This window comes from Salvelinus sp. IW2-2015, linkage group LG26 (assembly GCF_002910315.2).
Source record: "Salvelinus sp. IW2-2015 linkage group LG26, ASM291031v2, whole genome shotgun sequence".
In the NCBI taxonomy this organism is placed as follows: domain Eukaryota; kingdom Metazoa; phylum Chordata; class Actinopteri; order Salmoniformes; family Salmonidae; genus Salvelinus; species Salvelinus sp. IW2-2015.
Genome location: NC_036866.1, coordinates 4948103 through 4969042, shown reverse-complemented (window position 1 = coordinate 4969042; position 20940 = coordinate 4948103). Strand labels below are relative to the sequence as shown.

Below are 20940 nucleotides of genomic sequence, written 5' to 3'. Positions count from 1 at the left end.
GGTGGGTTGCAGGAGGGAGACGTGAGTGTTCTTCCATACACTTAAGAGAAGAATGATTGGTTTTGTTTCTAGGGTTTCAACTTTTGGTTCAATATTTGCCTCACTTTCTGTCTCTCTTTCTCTCCCCGACCCATCTCTCTCGCCAGGATCTGTCCAGTCTGCACCCAGACTGCGAGTATATAATACAGCTGGAGAGAGAGGAGCGGCATTGTCTTCAATACATCGCAGAGCATGACAACAACCACAGTACACTAGGTATCCGTGTCATTATCGTCTTAGAATGAGCCATTACATTTTCTCACTCTCCAGTTTACTGCTCATCTCAATGAATAGTCAGTCATAATATGATATACAGTATGTTCACATGTAAACATGAGAGTCTGGCATTGAATAAATGGTTTATAGACAATAGTTTGTTGAAAGAGCAGATTCCAAAATGATTCTAGTGTAAAAGTAGTAAGTGCATTATAAAATATCAAAAGAGAGGAGCTACAGTGCATAGTTGAGGTGAGCTATCCCTTTAAGACCTATATACAGTGCATAGTTGAGGTGAGCTATCCCTTTAAGGCCTATATACAGTGCATAGTTGAGGTGAGCTATCCCTTTAAGGCCTATATATGATAGTTGAGGTGAGCTATCCCTTTAAGGCCTATATTACAGTGCATAGTGAGGTGAGCTATCCTTTAAGCCTATATACAGGTGCATAGTTGAGGTGAGCTATCCCTTTAAGCCTATATCAGTGCATAGTTGAGGTGAGCTATCCCTTTAAGGCCTATATACAGTGCATAGTTGAGGTGAGCTATCCCTTTAAGGCCTATATACAGTGCATAGTTGAGGTGAGCTATCCCTTTAAGGCCTATATACAGTGCATAGTTTGAGTGAGCTATCCCCTTTAAGGCCTATATACAGTGCATAGTTGAGGTGAGCTATCCCTTTAAGGCCTATATCATACAGTGCATAGTTAAGGTGAGCTATCCCTTTAAGGCCTATATACAGTGCATAGTTGAGGTGAGCTATCCCTTTAAGGCCTATATACAGTGCATTCAAAARGTATTCAGACCCCTTCCCTTTTTTCACGTTTTGTTACATTACAGCCTTATTGTAAAATGGATTAAAATACTTTTYYCCCCCATCTACACACAATACCCCACAATGATAAATAGAAAAACAGGTGTTTAGACATTTTTGCAAATGTATTAAAAATAAAAAACAGAAATACATAATTTACATAAGTATTCAGACCCTTTGCTATGAGACTAGAAATTGAGCTCAGGTGCATTATGTTTCCATTGATCATCCCTGAGATGTTTCTACAACTTGGAGTCCACATGTGGTAAATTCAATTGATTGGACATGATTTGGATAGGCACACACCTGTCAAAATAAGGTCCCACAATTGACGGTGCATGTCAGCGCAAAAACCAAGCCATGAGGTGGAATTGACCAAGAACCCGATGGTCAATCTGACAGAGCTCCAGAGTTCGTCTGTGGCGATGGGAGAGTCTTCCAGAAGGACAACCATCTCTGCAGCACACCACCAATCAGGCCTTTATGGTAGAGGGGCCAGACGGAAGCCACTCCTCAGTAAAAGGCACATGACAGCCCGCTTGGAGTTTGCCAAAAGTCACCTAAAGGTCTCCAGATCATGAGAAACAAGATTCTCTGGTGTGATGAAACCAAGATTGAACTCTTTGGCCTGAATGCCAAGCATCACGTCTGGAGTAAACCTGGCACCATCCCTATGGTTACGCATGGTGGGGGTAGCATCATGCTGTGGGGATGTTTTTAAGCGGCAGGGACTGGGAGGCTAGTCAGGGAAAGATGAATAGAGCAAAGAGATCCTTGATGAAAACCTGCTCCAGAGCGCTCAGGACCTCAGACTGGGGTGAAGGTTCACCTTCAATGAGGACAACGACACTAAGCACACAGCCAAGACAAGGCCGGAGTGGCTTCGGGACAAGTCTCTGAATGTCCTTGAGTGGCCCAGCCAGAGCCCGGACTTGAACCTGATTGAACATTTCTGGAGAGACCTGAAAATAGCTGTGCAGTGATGCTCCCCATCCAACCTGACAGWGCTTGAGAGGATCTGCAGAGAAGAATGGAAGAAACTCCCCAAATACAGGTGTGCCAAGCTTGTAGCGTCATACCCAAGAAGACTCAAGGCTGTAATCGCTTCCAGCAAAAGGGTCTGAATACTTATGTTTCTTTAAAACTTGTATTTGCTTTGTCATTATGGGATATTGTGTGTAGATTGAGAATAAAACAAATATATATATATTTTAGAATAAGGCTGTAACTTAACAAAATGTGGAAAAAGACTTCCTTTCCGAATGCACTATACAGTATGTAGACAAACAYAGTGTGCTTAAACTAATAACACACAAATTATTGTATTTGTCTTGTCTATATTGAATACATCATTTAAACATTCACACTGTAGGTTGGAAAAAAAGTATGTGAACCCCTAGGCTAATTGGAGTAGGGAGTCAGCTAACCTGGAGTCCAATCAATGAGATGAGATTGGAGATGTTGGTTAGAGCTGCCTTGCCCTCTAAAAACACTCACAAAATTTGAGTTTGCTATTCACAAGAGGCATTGTCTGGTGTGAACCATGCCTCGAATAAAAGAGATTGCAGAAGACCTAAGATTAAGAATTGTTGACTTGCATAAAGCTGGAAAGGGTTACAAAAGTATCTCTAAAAGCCTTGACATTCATCAGTCCACGGTAAGACAAATTGTCTATAAATGGAGAAATTTCAGCGCTGTTGCTACTCTCCCTAGGAGTGGCTGTCCTGCAAAGATGACTGCAGGAGCACAGCGCAGAATGCTCAATGAGGTTAAGAAAAATCCTAGACTTACAGAAATCTCTGGAATATGCTAACATCTCTGTTGACGAGTCTACGATACGTAAAACACTGAACAAGAATGGTGTTCATGGGAGGACACCACGGAAGAAGCCACTGCTGTCCAAAAAAACATTGCTGCAAGTTTGAAGTTTGCATAAGTGCACCTGGATGTTCCACAGTGCTACTGGCAAAATATTCTGTGGACAGATGAAACTACAGTTGAGTTGTTTGGAAAGAACACACAACACTATGTGTGGAGAGAAAAAAGGCACAGCACACCAACATCAAAACGTCATCCTAACTGTAAAGTATGGTGGAGGGAGCATCATGGTTTGGGGCTGCGTTGCTGCATCAGGGCCTGGACAGCTTGCTATCATCAACGGAAAAATGAGTTCCCAAGTTTATCAAGACATTTTGCAGGAGAATGTTAGGCTATCTGTCCACCAATTGAAGCTCAACAGAAGTTGAGTGATGCAACAGGACAACAACCCAAAACACAGAAGTAAATCAACAACAGAATGGTTTCAACAGAATAAAATACACCTTCTAGAGTGGCCCAGTCAGAGTCCTGACCTCAACCCGATTGAGATGCTGTGGCATGACCTCAAGAGAGCAGTTCACACCAGACGTCCCAAGAATATTGCTGAACTGAAACAGTTTTGTAAAGAGGAATGGTCCAGAATTCCTCCTGACCGTTGTGCAGGTCTGATCCGCAACTACAGAAATGTTTGGTTGAGGTTATTGCTGCCAAAGGAGGGTCAACCAAAAAAATCGAACATTTGGTATCGTCTTCACCATCACTCCACCCCTATCCATCTCTCTCTCTCTCTCTCTCTCTCTCTCTCTCTTTTTCTCTCTCTCTCTCTCTCTCTCTTTTTCTCTCTCTCTCTCTCTCTCTCTCTAAGGTTGTCTACCGTTCTGGGACTCTGTGGTGTGTTGGCCATATGCTGCGGTTGGGGAGATGATCAACACAACCTGTCCTGCTGTCTTCTCTTTTTGGGGGAATAACACAGGTGCAGGTGACATTTGTGTATGAGTGCACATAGTGGGTGGAGATGTACTGATGTGTATGGGACAGTACTGTATAAAGTATAAATACAATATACAGTACAATGATATCCGTTTTCCACTGGCTTTCAATCCCTGTCAGTCACAGTGACTGACAGCCCATAGTCCCACCCCAACACGGGGGTTCTGTTTCTCATCCCTGGTGACCCCTAACCTTTGGCCTCTGCCTCAGCAGGGTCAGTCAGCAGAAACTGCACCAGCATCGGATGGTCGCGACCCTTCCCCCCGTACCACACAGCCTGTAGTGTGGATGATGACGTTCCCATTCCAGAGGTGAAAGAGAGTTTAGAGAGAAGGTTCAGGGGTAGGGTTGCAAAGGGAGGGTATATTACTGGAAACTTTCTAAGTTTACCAGTAAACAACCAGAATTTTGGTAACTTTCAAGGAATATATGAATTTATCGATGACATCTAGTGGCTTTTTTGGGTATTTATTACAAGATTATTACAAGCGTCTGTAATTATCTCTGGCCCTCTGTGTGGCCCTATCACATGTAAAATATATATAACATCAAATAAGATTATTTAAAAATGTAAAATACAATGATAAAGCTGTTAACATATCCTAAATATAAACCATCAATGTAGTGCAGAGTTTCATAGTCAAATAAATAGTATGGTGTTTAATATGTCAATATGTTTTTGTTTGTTGTAAATGTTTTGGGGCCAAACTGGTGGCAGTTGTGAAAAAAACCTATAGTTGGAAATCTCATTCAAGTCATGGGACTGATATTATCATCATGAGCAAAAGTAATTGGTTTTCTACCCAAAGTTGCAAAGACAATTTTGTGATCCATTTTATAAAACACAAGAGACCAGCAAAATAGATTAAAGGGTGTGGTGGCAGTAGCAGGAACAACGGCATCTAGTGGGCAAAACTTGGTACTTTCACACTCATTTATGGTAAAGATTGCAAGTGAGTTCAATGGCTAATTTCTCTGAACAGGGGGGATAAAAATCACCATGTTCACAGCATTACAAAGGTTGAAATATCAATACTCCAAGCAACAGCTCCATACTACTTTCAATCAATCAAATGTATTTAAAAAGCCCTTCTTACATCAACAGATGTCACAAAGTGCTTATAGGTAAACCCAGCCTAAAACCACAAAGAGCAAGCAATGCAGATGTACAGTAGACACACCATGGCTAGGAAAAAAAAACCTAGAAAGGCAGGAACCTGGCTGTGCCTGTGGAGATTATAAGAGTACATGGCCATTAAGACTAGACTGTTCCTCAAGATGTTCAAACGTTCCTAGATGACCAGCAGTGTCAAATAATAATCACAGTGGTTATAGAGGGTGTGTCGTGTCTTTGCTATCGTTAAATTGAAGACTTATAGTTTTTATCAAAGATTCCTGTAATTAGGGATTACGCGATCACTTGAGTAATAACGTAACTAATTAACTATGAATTCGAGGGCACCAGGGAAAGTTATTAGATTACAAAGTTATAATTTCCCAATATAACCTTTCAGATATTTTCATATCTGATCAATAGTCTTCTAATTAATGATTTATTTACTTTACCTCACGTTAGTCTCATTCCAAACGTCGTAAATTGTTGATTATCTGCACGAACCCAGTCTTCACTATGAGTCATCCATACATCAATTGTCTTAAATCATTTATTTCTACTACTAATAATTCACAGAGAATGCATAAAAAACAACAAACTTAAAATAGTTACATAAATGATGGGAGAAATATGCCCTAGTGGGCTGAACCGGCATAGCGGCTTGTTAGACAAAGGAAAGTTGCGTTCGACTAAGAATTCACTACAGAGTCACAATTATAACAATGACATGCTAATCCTTACACATAACGCTCACTCATTCGGGAACAATTGCCATCAATATATAATTACGCTCGTGTGTGTCGTCTTGATCGTTGAGAGAAGTTAGTTTCTGTTGGAGTGAAGTAGTTCTGTTGAAGTCCTTCTGTCTCGGTTATTGTGATATTCAAGTGACATTTCGTATAGAATGGATGTTTCGGCGGTTGTCTTCTTTCGCGTCAATATACCGAATTCCTAGCTGCAGACTAGTGTCAATATCAAAACTTGTTATTTTCGTCTAAGAGTTATAACCACGTGTTATGGTAAAGATTCAGCAATGGTAACCATCCTTCATTTCTCCCCATTGAGATAAACATGTCTAATGGTAATTTCTCAGAGTTTACTTTTATTCAGATAGCAGAAAGGGCTGTCCTTGAGTCTGACAAACTGGCTCAGGGCGGGTCCTCGGGTTTAGTTCATAATCAAAAAAGGGATTTGTATTTTTCTTAATTAACAGTCCAAATCATAATTACACATTATACAAACGTATCATACTCACTCATTCATTTTATACAACAGGATAAAAGTAGCAGGTCCGGTGAATAGGTCGGTTCCATGCGCAGGCAGAACAGCAGAAACTGTATCATGACGAGGTCGACTGGGGAAGGAGAACAGCCAGGAGTCGTCAGGCCAGGTTGTCTGAGCATGGTCCTCCTCTTAAGGAATACCTAGGATAGGATTAAAGTAATCTTCTACCCCCCCCCCGCCCCCTTAAAAGATTTTAGATGCACTATTGTAAAAGTGGCTTTCACTGGATCATAAGGTATGCACCAATTTGTAAGTCGCCTCGGATAAGAAGCGTTGTAAATGACTTAAATGACGTAATAAAGTAAACCTCATATCTGAGTTATTATATAAACCAGCGTATGGTAATGTGTCCCACGTCCTCATGAGTTTCCAACGTGGTGAAAAATGGCTGTTAACATAGCTGGCCTCTCCACAATCCTTTATTACTTTGCGAACATGAAAATGTTCGTACTCAAGTTTTGTGAGGTGAGAAAAATTCCTTTGTCCTGAAGTTTCCCCTCTCTCTAATACTGTTTAGCCATGAGGAGATTCTCAGGAATTTACGACGTCCTCTCTGTGATCAACAGCATGGTTGAAGGCGGAAAGGGAGAGGCAGAGAGGGGGATGGGTTTGCAATACCCAAGCAGGCAACGCATGACAGGTGTAACAGTCAGCACCTCAGGAGTAAATGTCAGTTGGCTTTTCATAGCCGAGCATTCAGAGGTGGAGACAGCAGGTGTGGCAGAGAGAGGAGGGTTGAAACATCAGTTCCAGGATAAAGTAGCAGGTCCGGTGAATAGGTTCAGGGTTCCATAGCCGCAGCAGAACAGCAGAAACTGTATCATGCGAGGTCGACTGGGGAAGGAGACAGCCAGGAGTCGTCAGGCCAGGTTGTCCTGAGGCATGGTCCTAGGTCCTAGGTCCTCTGCGAGCGAAGAGAGAGATGGAAGAATTAGAGGACCATACTTAAGATCACACAGGAACCAGAATAAGAACAGAACATTTTCACCAGCTAGGACAGACTAACTCTTTGGGGGGGGTGGGGGTGGGGGTGGGGGGGGGTAACGTCAGTGACTTGACTCCTGTCAAGACTTGATGCACCCCTCCTAGGGACGGCATGGGAGAGCACTAGCAAGCCAGTGACTCAGCCCCCGTAATAGGGTCAGAGACAAGGGATCCCAGTGGAGAGAGGGGAGCCAGCCAGGCAGAGACAGCAAGGGTGGTTTGTCACTCCAGTGCCTTGCCGTTCACCTTCGAACCCCTGGGCCAGACTACACTCAATCATAGGACCTACTTAAGAGATGAGTCTTCAATAAAGACTTAAAGGTTGTCAGACCTTTAATACTGTATACTGGTTGTTGTGGTGTGGGGGGTCTGTGGGTGCCTATTGATCATTTTATTGTCATTTGATCATTGTTAGAAAGACTTATCGTCCAAATCGAATGTTAGGTACTACATTTATTTACAATTATATGAATCCTTTGAATTAAAATGGCCAAGTTGGGTGCAATCAATTAGCTTAATGTCTCAGTGATCAAATTATATTTCAACAAAATAGTGTTTCAGGAAGGATTATCTTATCTGTTTCTAACTACAGAAACAATTTCAGAACAATCTGGGTGGGTGTCATGGCTTGCTGAAATGACATGGAATGACCCCAGAGCCTCAAAGCTGATCTAGGATCAGGTACCCCTGTTCATATAATCATACTCATTATGATCTAAAATAGAGAACTGATCCTAAATGAGCACCCGTACTCTGAGAGGCCTCATTAGTACAGGTCCTGGTGTCAAGTGGGAGTGCCGATATAAGATCTGTTTGTTTTTAGATCATAATGAACAAAAGTATATGGACAGGGTGAAGCTGATCCTAGATCAGCTCCACTACTCTGAGACTGAATATGGGTTCTGATCTCTATGTGAAACCTATGCAGGACTCCTACTTCGCCACTGTCAAGCTGATCTACACCATCGGCTACGGCACCTCCCTGGTTTTCCTCTCCATCGCCGTGGTGATCCTGTTGCTCTTCAGGTAGGAGGAGGTCAAAGGTCACAACAGGAGATTGTTTTGAGGTCGTTGTTGGGTGAAGAAAAAGAATGGCTAGAATTTGCATACTCTACTGTAATACCAAAGTTGACCTCTGCCCTCCAGTGGGTTTTGAGAAGGAGGCAAGGAGAGAGGACGTGAGGAATATGCAATTGAGATTCTCCCAATATCTAGCATGCTTTCCTCCCCTCCTCTCTCCCTCCAGTCATTTTTAGCAGGCTAATCTAATGAAACACTCTTAAACGACAAATCCATAGATGGCCATTCACTCTCTCGCAAAATTCACTAAAATTAATGGTGGTCTCTTTAAGGAATGACAGTAAAAGAGAGACTGGTGTCTTATCTGACTGGGCTCACACATTGGGGGGTGGCGATATAGTAGTGCCCATGAGCTGGATATGTAATAAACAGATAGGCAGATAATGGCATACTAAAGCTGAGTGGTATAATTTATGATCTCAGTAACAAACACCTGCTAACGCCAGCACTCTCTCTCTCTCTGTCAATTCAATTTCAATTTAAGGGCTTTATTGGCATGGGAAACATATTGCCAAAGCAAGTGGAGTAGATAAACAAAAGTGAAATAAACAATTAACAGTAAACATTACACTTCCAAAAGAATAAAGACATTCAAATGTCATATTATGTGCAAATAGTTAAAGTACAAAAGGGAAAATAAATAAACATAAATATGGGTTGTATCTACAATGGTGTTTGTTCTTCACTGGTTGCCCTTTTCTTGTGGCAACAGGTCACACATCTTGCTGCTGTGATTGTACAGTCGTGGCCAAAAGTTTTGAGAATGACACAAATATTAATTTTCACAAAGTCTGCTGCCTCAGTGTCTTTAGATATTTTTGTCAGATGTTACTATAGAATATTGAAGTATAATTACAAGCATTTCATAGGTGTCAAATGCTTTTATTGACAATTACATTAAGTTGATGCAAAGAGTCAATATTTGCAGTGTTAACCCTTCTTTTTCAAGACCTCTGCAATCTGCCCTGGCATGCTGTCAAATAACATCTGGGCCACATCCTGACTGATGGCAGCTCATTCTTGCATAATCAATGCTTGGAGTTTGTCAGAATTTGTGGGTTTTTGTTTGTCCACCCGCCTGTTGAGGATTGACCACAAGTTCTCAATGGGATTAAGGTCTGGGGAGTTTCCTGGCCATGGACCCAAAATATCGATGTTTTGTTCCCCGAGCCACTTAGTTTTCACTTTTACCTTATGGCAAGGTGCTCCATCATGCTGCAAAAGGCATTGTTTGTCACCAAACTGTTCCTGGATGGTTGGGAGAAGTTGCTCTCGGAGGATGTGTTGGTACCATTCTAAATTCATGGCTGTGTTCTTAGGAAAAATTGTGAATGAGCCCACTCCCTTGGCTGAGAAGCAACCCCACACATGAATGGTCTCAGGATGCTTTACTGTTGGCATGACACAGGACTGATGGTACTGCTCACCTTGTCTTTTCCGGACAAGCTTTTTTTCCGGATGCCCCAAACAATCGGAAAGGGGATTCATCAGAGAAAATGACTTTACCCCAGTCCTCAGCAGTCCAATCCCTGTATCTTTTGCAGAATATCAGTCTGTCCCTGATGTTTTTCCTGGAGAGAAGTGGCTTCTTTGCTGCCCTTCTTGACACCAGGCCATCCTCCAAAAGTCTTCGCCTCACTGCAGATGCACTCACACCTGCCTGCTGCCATTCCTGAGCAAGCTCTGTACTGGTGGTGCCCCAATCCCGCAGCTGAATCAACTTTAGGAGATGGTCCTGGCGCTTGCTGGACTTTCTTGGTCGCCCTGAAGCCTTCTTCACAACAATTGAACCGTTCTCCTTGAAGTTCTTGATGATCTGATAAATGGTTGATTTGGGTGCAATCTTACTGGCAGTAATATCGTTGCCTGTGAAGCCCTTTTTGTGCAAAGCAATGATGACGGCATGTGTTTCCTTGCAGGTAACCATGGTAGACAGAGGAAGAAAAATGATTCCAAGCACCACCCTCCTTTTGAAGCTTCCAGTCTGTTATTCGAACTCAATCAGCATGACAGAGTGATCTCCAGCCTTGTCCTCGTCAACACTCACACCTGTTTTAACGAGAGTCACTGACATGATGTTGGTCCTTTTGTGGACCAAAAGCTGGTCTTTTTGTGGCAGGGCTGAAATGCAGTTGTCACGGCCGTCGAATGAAGAGGACCAAAGCGCAGCGTGGTGAGCGTACATATTCAAAAACAATAAACAATACCAAAAAACTTCCGTGAAGCTTAAGGCTATAGTGCAACAAACAAAGACAACTTCCCACACTGAAAGGAGGGAAAAGGGCTACCTAAGTATGGTTCCCAATCAGAGACAACGATAGACAGCTGTCCCTGATTGAGAACCATACCCGGCCAAAACATAGAAATACAAAATCATAGAAAACAAAAACATAGAATGCCCACCCCAAATCACACCTTGACCAAACCAAATAGAGACATAAAAAGGCTCTCTAAGGTCAGGGCGTGACACCAGTGGAAATGTTTTGGGGGATTCAGTTCATTTGCATGGCAAAGATTAATTRCAATTCATCTGATCACTCTTCATAACATTCTGGAGTATATGCAAATTGCCATCATACAAACTGAGGCAGCAGACTTTGTAAAAATGTATATTTGTGTCATTCTCAAAACTTTTGGCCACGACTGTACACTGTGGTATTTCACCCAATAGATATGGGAGTTTATCAAAATTGGGTTTGTTTTCGAATTCTTTGTGGATCGGTTTAATCTGAGGGAAATATGTCTCTCTAATATGGTCATACATTTGGCAGGAGGTTAGGAAGTGCAGCTCAGTTTCCACCAAATTTTGTGGGCAGTGTGCACATAGCCTGTCTTCTCTTGAGAGCCAGTAGGAAGGCTATGCACACTGAGTCTGTACATAGTCAAAACTTTCCTTAAGTTTGGGTCAGTCACAGTGGTCAGGTATTCTGCCACTGTGTACTCTCTGTTTAGGGCCAAATAGCATTCTAGTTTGCTCTGTTTTTTGTTATTTCTTTCCAATGTGTCAATTAATGATTTTTGTTTTCTCATGATTTGGTTGGGTCTAATTGTGTTGCTGTCCTGGGCTCTGTGGGGTGTGTTTGTGAACAGAGCCCCAGGACCATCTTGCTTAGGGGACTCTTCTCAACACATTATTGTTTCTAAACCTGAGGCTCCCCTATTGTTGTACTATTCTCCTTGACCAAATTTTAATGTCTTTCAATTGTTGGTTGAGAAGTGTGGTCCTTCGTCCTGACAGTGTTGTGTGTGTGTGTCCTTTGTCCTGACGGTGTTGTGTGTGTGTGTGGTCCTTTTGTATTTGTATTTATTATGGATTAGCTGTTGCCCATTAGCTGTTGCCAAGGCAGCAGCTACTCTTCCTGGGCTCCAGCAAAATTAAGGCAGTTATACATTTTCAAAACTTTACAATACATGCTCCAGCTCTGTAGTACTGTGCGCCTCCCATAGTCTGTTCTGGACTTGGGGACTGTGAAGAGGCTTCTTGTGGCATGTCTTGTGGGGTATGCATTGTGTCCGAGCTGTGTGCCAGTAGTTCAGACAGACAGCTCAGTGCATTCAACATTTCAATACCTCTCACAAATACAAGTAGTGATGAAGTCCTCCACTTTGAGCCATGAGAGATTGACATGCATATTATTAATGTTAGCTCTCTGTGTACATCAAGTGCAAGCCGTGCTGCCCTGTTCTGAGCCATTTGTAATGGCACCTCTTTGTGTCACCTGACCACATGACTGAACAGTAGTCCAGGTGCGACAAAACTAGAGCCTGTAGGACCTGCCTTGTTGATAGTGTTGTTAAGAATGCAGAGTAGCGCTTTGGTATAGACAGACTTCTCCCCATCCTAGCTACTGTTGTATCAATATGTTTTGACCATGACAGTTTACAATCCAGGGTTACTCCAAGCAGTTTAGTCACCTCAACTTGCTCAATATCCATATTATTTATTACAAACTTTTGTTGAGGTTTAGTGAATGATGTCCCAAATACAATGCTTTTAGTTCTTGAAATATTTAGGACTAACTTATTCCTTGCCATGCATTCTGAGACTAACTGCAGCTCTCTGTTAAGTGTTGCTGTCATTTCAGTCACTGTGATACAGTAGCTGATGTGTATAGCGTTGAGTCATCTGCATATATACACACACTGGCTTTACTCAAAGCCAGTGTTATGTAGTTAGTAAAGTTTAAAAAAGACAGCTGCCCTGGGGAATTCCTGATTCTACCTGGATGAGAGGCTTCCATTAAAGAATACCTTCTGTGTTCTGTCAGACAGGTAACTCTTTATCCACAATGTAGCAGGGGGTGTAAAACCATAATACATTCGTTTTTCCAGGAACAGACTATGATCTATTATGTCAAAAGCCGCACTGAAGTCTAACAAAACAGCCCCCACAATCTTTTTATAATCAATTTCTCTCAGCCAATCATTAGTCATTTGTGTACATGTTGTTCTTGTTGAATGTCATTCCCTATAAGTGTGCTGAAAGTCTTGTCAATTTCTTTACTGTAAAATAGCATTTTATCTGGTCAAACACAATTTTTTCCAAATATTTACTAAGGGTTGGTAACAGGCTGATTGGTCAGCAGTTTGATCCAGTAAAGGGAGCTTTACTATTCTTAGGTAGGGGAATAACTTTTGCTTCCCTCCAGCCTTGAGGGCACGCACTTTCTAGTAAGCTTAAGTTGAAGCTTGTCCTGATGGTGTTGTGTGTGTGGTTCTTTGCCCTGATGCTGTTTTGTGTGTGTGGTCCTTTGCCCTGACGCTGTTTTGTGTGTGTGGTCCTTTGCCCTGATGGTGTTTTGTGTGTGTGGTCCTTTGCCCTGAGGTTTTTGGTGTGTGTGGTCCTTGGCCTGATGTGTTTTTGTGTGTGCGGTCCTTGCCCTGATGGTGTTTTGTGTGTGCGGTCCTTTGCCCTGATGGTGTTTTGTGTGTGTGGTCCTTGGTCCTGACTGTGCTTTGTGTTTGCTCTGAGATCCTTGGTACTCACTGTGCTTTGTGTTTGCCCTGCAGTCCTTGGTCCTGACTGTGATTGTGTGGCCCTGAGGTCCTTGGTCCTGAACTGGCTGTTGTGTGTTTGCCCTGAGGTCCTTGGTCCTGACTGTGCTTTGTGTTTGCCCTGCGGTCCTTGGTCCTGACTGTGCTTTGTGTTTGCCCTGCGGTCCTTGGTCCTGACCGTGTTCTGTGGTTCTTCCCAGGAGGCTTCACTGTGCCAGGAACTATATTCACATCCAGCTGTTTGTCACCTTCATGCTAAAGGCGGTGGCTGTGTTCATCAGGGACGCCACACTATTTGCCAGCGACGACACCAACCACTGCACCCTCTCCACCGTAAGTCAACCACTGCACCCTGTAAACCATAAATCAACCACTGCACCCTGTAAACCATAAATCAACCACTGCACCCTCCACTTCCCACTTCTCTTACCTCTCTTTCTCAATCTTCCTTCCCATGGCCTCTCTCTCTCTCTCTCTGATTGTCTCTCTCAATTCCCTCTTCCCTGTTTTTCCCCTCTCTCCAGGCAGCCTGTAAGGCATCAGTGGCCTTCTGTCACTACTGTGTCATGACTAACTTCTTCTGGCTCCTGGTTGAGGCCCTCTACCTCAACTCACTGCTCCTCTCCTCCTTCCACCACTACCGCCGCTGCCTCTGGGGCTTTGGCCTGCTGGGCTGGGGTAAGCACTTTCCACCTCGCCCCTGTCTGTCTGTCTGTAGTAATTCCTTTAGTTAATTTAAGAGACATTTGTTTATGTGGCTTGGGTTCGTGGTGTGTCACTATTCAAATCCTGTTTGATATTCCATTATGCGCTTTTAGAATGAACTCAAGATCAAAAAACTGTGCAAAACATCACTTGCTTACTATTTTTAAATGGCACAAATAACTCTCTAGATAGGAGTAAACTTTAATTATGGAACCAATTAAGTTAAACTTAGTGGCCTGTGGCAATTCTCACTGGTATTTTGGACTGGATTAAGTGTTTAATAATATTTTTTCCCATTATGCTGTCTAGTGTTGCATGCTAATTATAGTTATTAATCATCTGAGATAAAAAAAAAAATATTTGATGAGGTGCCTCCTTGATATGCATATGAATCAAGAGATTGCTAATTAATAGTTCTGCCACCATTTCTCCCGCAATCGGATCATGATGCACATTCTACTGAGATGTGAACAGCGGGTGTTTTCCACTCAGTTAATGAAATGCTTAAATACATTACTTTTACCATTTCAATTCTTGGTCCTTAGACATTCAGGTGTATTTAACTGAAGCAGAACGGGGAGTAGGTTACCGAGAAGTTCTAGTAAAACCTGTCCAGCTACTGGAAGTAGTACTTAGTTCTATGTTCTCCATAATTACTCAGTAAGTGCTACATCTCAGCATATAATTGTTACATCCCACCGACTAGTCCAAAATGTACATCTTATTTTCTATAATTACTATATGTCACCCATGTTCAGCCAAAAAGCACATACCTTATTCCATCTTCACAAACTTTTACATTTGCCTCCACTCATTCTATTAACATTATGATTTTACATGAACATGTTTCCTTTTCAAGTTGATTCTTGATTCTTTGCCTTCATTTTTTAGGTGTACCCATCATCTTCACAGTCATATGGATTGGGTCCAGGGTGTATTTTGAGGATACTGAGTGAGTATTACTCTGTCATTCTCTCACAGTACTGTATAGTGCATTTGGAAAGTATTCAGACCCCTTCACATTACAACCTTATTCTAAAATGTATACAATTTATTTATTTTCCTCTAACAACACACAATACCCCATAATGACAAAGCAAAAACAGGTTACAAAAAAAATACTAAAATACTTTATCTAAACTCAGCAAAAAAATGTACGTCCCTTTTTCAGGACCCTGTCTTTCAAAGATAATTCGGAAAAATCCAAATAACTTCACAGATCTTCATTGTAAAGGGTTTAAACACTGTTTCCCATGCTTGTTCAATGAACCAAAAAACAATTAATGAACATGCACCTGTGGAACGGTCGTTAAGACACTAACAGCTTACAGACGGTAGGCAATTAAGGTCACAGTTATGAAAACATAGGACACTAAAGAGGCCTTTCTACTGACACTGAAAAACACCAGGATCCCTGCTCATCTGCTTGAACATACCTAAGGCATGCTGCAAGGAGACATGAGGACTGCAAATGTGGCCGAAGCAATAAAGTGCAATGTCCGTACTGTGAGATTCCTAAGACAGCGCTACAGGGAAACAGGACGGACAGCTGATCGTCCTAGCAGTGGCAGAGCACGTGTAACAACACCTGCACAGGATCGGTACATCCGAACATCACACCTGCGGGACAGGTAGAAGATGGCAACAACTGCCCGAGTTACACCAGGAACGCACAATCCCTGAATCAGTGCTCAGACTGTCTGCAATAGGCTGAGAGTGTCACGCCCTGGCCGTAGAGAGCGTTTTATGTCTCTATTTTGGTTTGGTCAGGGTGTGATTTGGGTGGGCAGTCTATGTTCTATGTTCTATGATTTTCTATTTCTATGTGTTTGGCCGGGTGTGGTTCTCAATCAGAGGCAGCTGTCTATCGTTGTCTCTGATTGAGAACCATACTTAGGTAGCCTTTTCCYACCTGTGTTTTGTGGGTAATTACTTTCCGTGTGTGTTTGTGTGCACCTCGGTTGCGTCACGTTCTTTGCTGTTTACCTGTTTGTTTTTTGGTTGTTTCGGTTTCACTTTCATTAAAAGATGTGGAACTACATGCACGCTGTGCCTTGGTCGATTTATGACAGGKAGTTTGAGGATAGCAAGCGTGACAGAGAGAGGCTGGACTGAGGGCTTGTAGGCCTGTTGTAAGGCAGRTCCTCACCAGACATCACCGGCAACAACATCACCTATGGGCACAAACCCACCGTCGCTGGACCAGACAGGACTGGCAAAAAGTGCTCTTCACTGACGAGTTGCGGTTTTGTCTCACCAGGGGTGATAGTCGGATTCGCGTTTATCGTCGAAGGAATATGCGTTACACCAAAGCCTGTACTCTGGAGCGGGATCGATTTGGAGGTGGTGGGTCCGTCATGGTCTGGGGCGGTGTGTCACAGCATCATCGGACTGAGCTTATTGTCATGGCAGGCAATCTCAACGCTGTGCTTAACAGGGAAGACATCCTCCTCCCTCATGTGGTACCCTTCCTGCAGGCTCATCCTGACATGACCCTCCAGCATGACAATGCCACCAGCCATACTGCTCGTTCAGTGAGTGATTTCCTGCAAGACAGGAATGTCAGTGTTCTGCTATGGCCAGCGAGGAGCCCGGATCTCAATCCCGTTGAGCATTGGGACCTGGGACGTGTTGAATCGGAGGGAGAGGGCTAGGGCCATTCCCCCCAGAAATGTCCGGGAACTTGCAGGTGCCTTGGTGGAAGAGTGGGGTAACATCTCACAGCAAGAACTGGCAAATCTGGTTCAGTCCATGAGGAGGAGATGCACTGCAGTACTTAATGCAGCTGGTGACCACACCAGATACTGACTGTTACTTTTGATTTATTTTGACCCCCGCCCCTTTGTTCAGGGACACATTATTCACATGTCTGTGGAACTTGTTCAGTTTATGTCTCAGTTGTTGAATCTTGCTATGTTCATACAAATATTTACACATGTTAAGTTTGCTGAAAATAAACACAGTTGACAGTGAGAGGACGTTTCTTGTTTTGCTGAGGTTACATAGGTATTCAGACCCTTTGCTATGAGAACTGAAATTGAGTTCAGGTGCATCCTGTTTCCATGAATCATCCTTGCAATGTTTTTACAACTTAATTGGAGTCAACCTCCAATTAAGAGCTCAGAGACAGGATTGTGTCGAGGCACAGATCTGGGTAAGGGTACCAAAGTATTTCTGCAGCTTTGAAGGGCCCCAAGAACATAGTGGCCTTCATCATTCTTAAATGGAAAAAGTTTGGAACCACCAAGACTCTTCCTAGAGCTGGCGGCCCGGGTAAACTGAGCAATCGGGGGAGAAGGGCTTTGGCAGTGACCAAGAACCCGATGGTCACTCTGACAGAGCTCCAGAGTTCCTCTGTGGAGATGGGAGAACCTTGCAGAAGGACAACCATCTCTTCAGTACTCCGCCAATCAGGCCTTTATGGTAGAGTTGCTAGACGGGAGCCACTCCACAGTAAAAGGCACATGACAGCCCGCTTGGGGCAAAGGTTCACCTTCCAACAGGACAACAACCCTAAGCACACAGCCAAGACAATGCAGGACTGGCTTCGGGACAAGTCTCTGAATGTCCCTGAGTGTCTCAGCCAGAGGCCGGACTTGAACCTGATCTCTGGAGAAACCTGTAAATAGCTGTGCAGCAACGCTCCCTATCTAACCTGACAGAGCTGGAGAGGATCTGCAAAGAAGTATGGTAGAAAGTCTTCAGATACAGGTGTGCCAAGCTTTTAGCGTCATACCCAAGAAGACTCGAGGCTGTAATTGCTAACAAAAGGTGCTTCAAAGTACTGAGTAAAGGGTCTGAATACTTATATAAATGTGAAGTTTATTTTTAATACATTTGCAAAAATGTCTACATCTGTTTTTGCTTGGTCATTATGGGGTATTGTATTGTGTGTAGATTTATGAGGGGGAAAAAATATATTTAATACATTATAGCCTTATTCTAAAACGTAACAAAATATGGAAAAAGTCAAGGGACCTGAATACTTTCCCGAATGCACTGTATACCTGATAACCCGAATCGGGTCCTGTCCTCAGTTGAGGCCATTTTCTTTCCACTGGAAAATGTGCTACTCGCTATTCTCAGTAGGTATGTACCGTCAGTGTTTACATGGAACTATAATATTCACTGAGAAAGACTCTAGTGACTCTTACTCCCACCAGAGAGTTCTGTCTGACCAATCGTTTGCCTCTCCTCCTATAGATGCTGGGACATCAATGAGGACTCCCCCTATTGGTGGATCGTAAAAGGGCCAATTGTTGTTTCTATCGGGGTGAGTAAATAAATTTGCTAACTAGCTAGCTATGCTAAACTTGAACGACTGTTATCCGCAGTTTGCATGTCTCTTAGTAGTTAATCAAATACATTTGTCATTGACCAAATGGACGGGGAGGCAGGTAAGTTCCCATTCAGTTGTCAAAACATGGGTTGGGACAAGCATGCATTGGCAGGTAAGCTGCAGAAGGGCGAGCAGGCTACTATTCCACATCGTTTATCAGTGCAATTTTGACGTCCAACTAGCTGAAAAAGTTTGACAGGGTTTATCTAATGTTACCTCGTTAGATTTGAGCTAATCTCGCTCTGGCAAGCATTGGTTGATTTTGTTGTTGATGTGCATAAGCAACTGAGGGAGAGAGTTTACATTCTCATTGTTGTTTGATTAATAGAACTCTGAAGTTCCCAAATGTAAGAGGAATCCCTTTGTATTTACATATTTGCAGAAATCCATTCAGGTGTATTTTGTGGCTTTTGGCAAATGGGTTCCTAAAGTCACACTGTTGCTACCGCCTGTAAACACTCTTCAGTTCAAATTGAATGATGTCAGGCCCCTGTGGCAAATGGCTCATTTGCATATAGGCCTATTGTAGCTCTGATTGGTGCGCTATAGCCAGTCTGTGTAGACATATGTTTTTTTAGGTTTCATTTACAGTACTGTAGTATTTGTATTTTTTTCACCTTTATTTAACCAGGTAGGCCAGTTGAGAACAAGTTCTCATTTACAACTGCGACCTGGCCAAGATAAAGCAAAGCAGTGCGACAAAAAACAACGACACAGAGTTACACATGGGATAAACAAACGTACAGTCACACAATAGAAAAATCTGTATACAGTGTGTGCAAATGAAGTAAGGAGGTAAGGCAATAAATAGGCCAATAGTGCAGCGATCGGTAAGCTGCTCTGACAGCTGACGCTTAAAGTTAGTGAGGGAGATAAGTCTCCAACTTCAGTGATTTTTGCAATTCGTTCCAGTCATTGGCAGCAGAGAACTGGAAGGAAAGGAATTAATTGTCCAAACTTTGGCCGCTTTCCCACTCTATATTGCTATAGAATTTTCACAAAGGCCTTACTATACGTCATTCTCAAACATTCTATGGATTTATGAAAATGCCAATTTTTAAGTGCTCGTTTGCCAGAAATTGTTTTTTAAAAAGTGTCATTCTTCCTGGGGGTGTATATAGACCAATTTGAATAAGATTTCATGTTGCTAAAACACTGTCAGTTCCACTTTAAACAATAAGGCACATGAGGCAGTGCTATATCTTGAATACTGGAAGGTATTCTGTACTGTGATACAGAACTGGTCATCCATTCTAAACAAAATGGTGGCTACGCAGGCTGGATAACGTTCTTGTCACTTGCTAGCTAATTAGCAAACTTCAACTAACTCATTCACGTCAAACATTGAACCAGTTTTTTTCCCCTCATATAACTAGGCAAGTCAGTTAAGAACATTCTTATTTACAATGATGGCCTACCCCAGCCAAACCCTGTCCTAACCCGGATGACGCTGGGCCAATTGTGCGCTGCCCTATGGGACTCCCGATTACGTGCGGTTGTGATACAGCCTCGGGATCAAGCCCGGGTCTGTAGTGACGCCTCTAGCACTGCAATGCAGTGCCTTAGACCACTGCGCCACTCGCCCCCCCCCCCAATGACACTACACAAGCTGCATTTTCGTTTGTTTGAGCATTTTATCGATTGCCATTTTCTTGGACATGTCCCATGATAATGACGTTGATGCATAATTTCAACTGGCTCAGATAAAGTTAGAGTGAACGGTGCCCAGACCAGATTATGTATGTTACTACAGAGATCAAAATTCAACAGTGAAACATTTCCAGACAGGCAGACAGCAAGGTTTATATTAACCTCTGCTTTACCAAACTAAATACTAGACTGGAAGTGTAACAGTATAACTTTATGGCGTCCCCTCGCCCCGACCCAGCAAGGCTTGGAACGCTGCTCATCCAATCACTATTCCCTTTATAAACTGGGTGGTTCGAGCCCTGAATGCTGATTGCCGTTGTGCCTAAGAACAACCCTTAGCCGTGGTATATTGGCCATATACCACACCTCCTCGTGCCTTATTGCTTAAATAACTTATGGTACAGTATGTCAGCATGGTAGAATTCAATGGCTATAGTTCATTCTTACATGTTCTATATTTGAGCTGCTTTTGAAAGCAAAAGTCAAATTGAAAACAGTACTGGCATTGTTGAATTAGATTTTCATAACAGCAAGCTAGGACTGATGGTTTCGTTATCTAAACTGGCAAGTCTGTTTGGTTTCCAAGGCAACTTCAGCGGAGGTTGAAGACATTTCTTGCTGCAAATGTGTTAAAATTACAGCCATGGTATAGAAAGGATAATCAACCTGGGTCTTTATGCTTTCTCTGAAAACTAATGCAACTCTTTGGAAGATTAGTTCCACCAAAGATTTTTTATAACTAAACCAATAGCCCACAGCCTGTCGTTTCCAATGGGAACACGAGTCATAGTGGGCAGAACAAGCAAGAAGGTGGGCAGAGCCCAAAGGGTAAAGTCTACAAACTCACTCTGTTCATAAGATTCTAGTTTTGGGAACAGAAAACTGTATTAAGATCAAATGTTTCATTGATGAG

The 20940-nt window shown here is 42.7% G+C and overlaps 1 protein-coding gene across 1 annotated transcript in view; it reads left to right on the top strand.

Annotated features, from left to right (window-relative positions):
* Positions 1-20940, top strand: part of LOC111952680 (growth hormone-releasing hormone receptor-like) — a 42987-nt gene that overhangs the window by 9450 nt on the left and 12597 nt on the right. Inside the window, exons 2-9 of the mRNA XM_023971572.2 lie at positions 147-255; positions 3752-3859; positions 4090-4187; positions 8187-8284; positions 13534-13666; positions 13858-14011; positions 14930-14990; positions 18242-18311. Coding sequence (XP_023827340.1) covers positions 147-255; positions 3752-3859; positions 4090-4187; positions 8187-8284; positions 13534-13666; positions 13858-14011; positions 14930-14990; positions 18242-18311 — 831 coding nt within the window. The remainder of the gene's footprint in view (positions 1-146; positions 256-3751; positions 3860-4089; positions 4188-8186; positions 8285-13533; positions 13667-13857; positions 14012-14929; positions 14991-18241; positions 18312-20940) is intronic.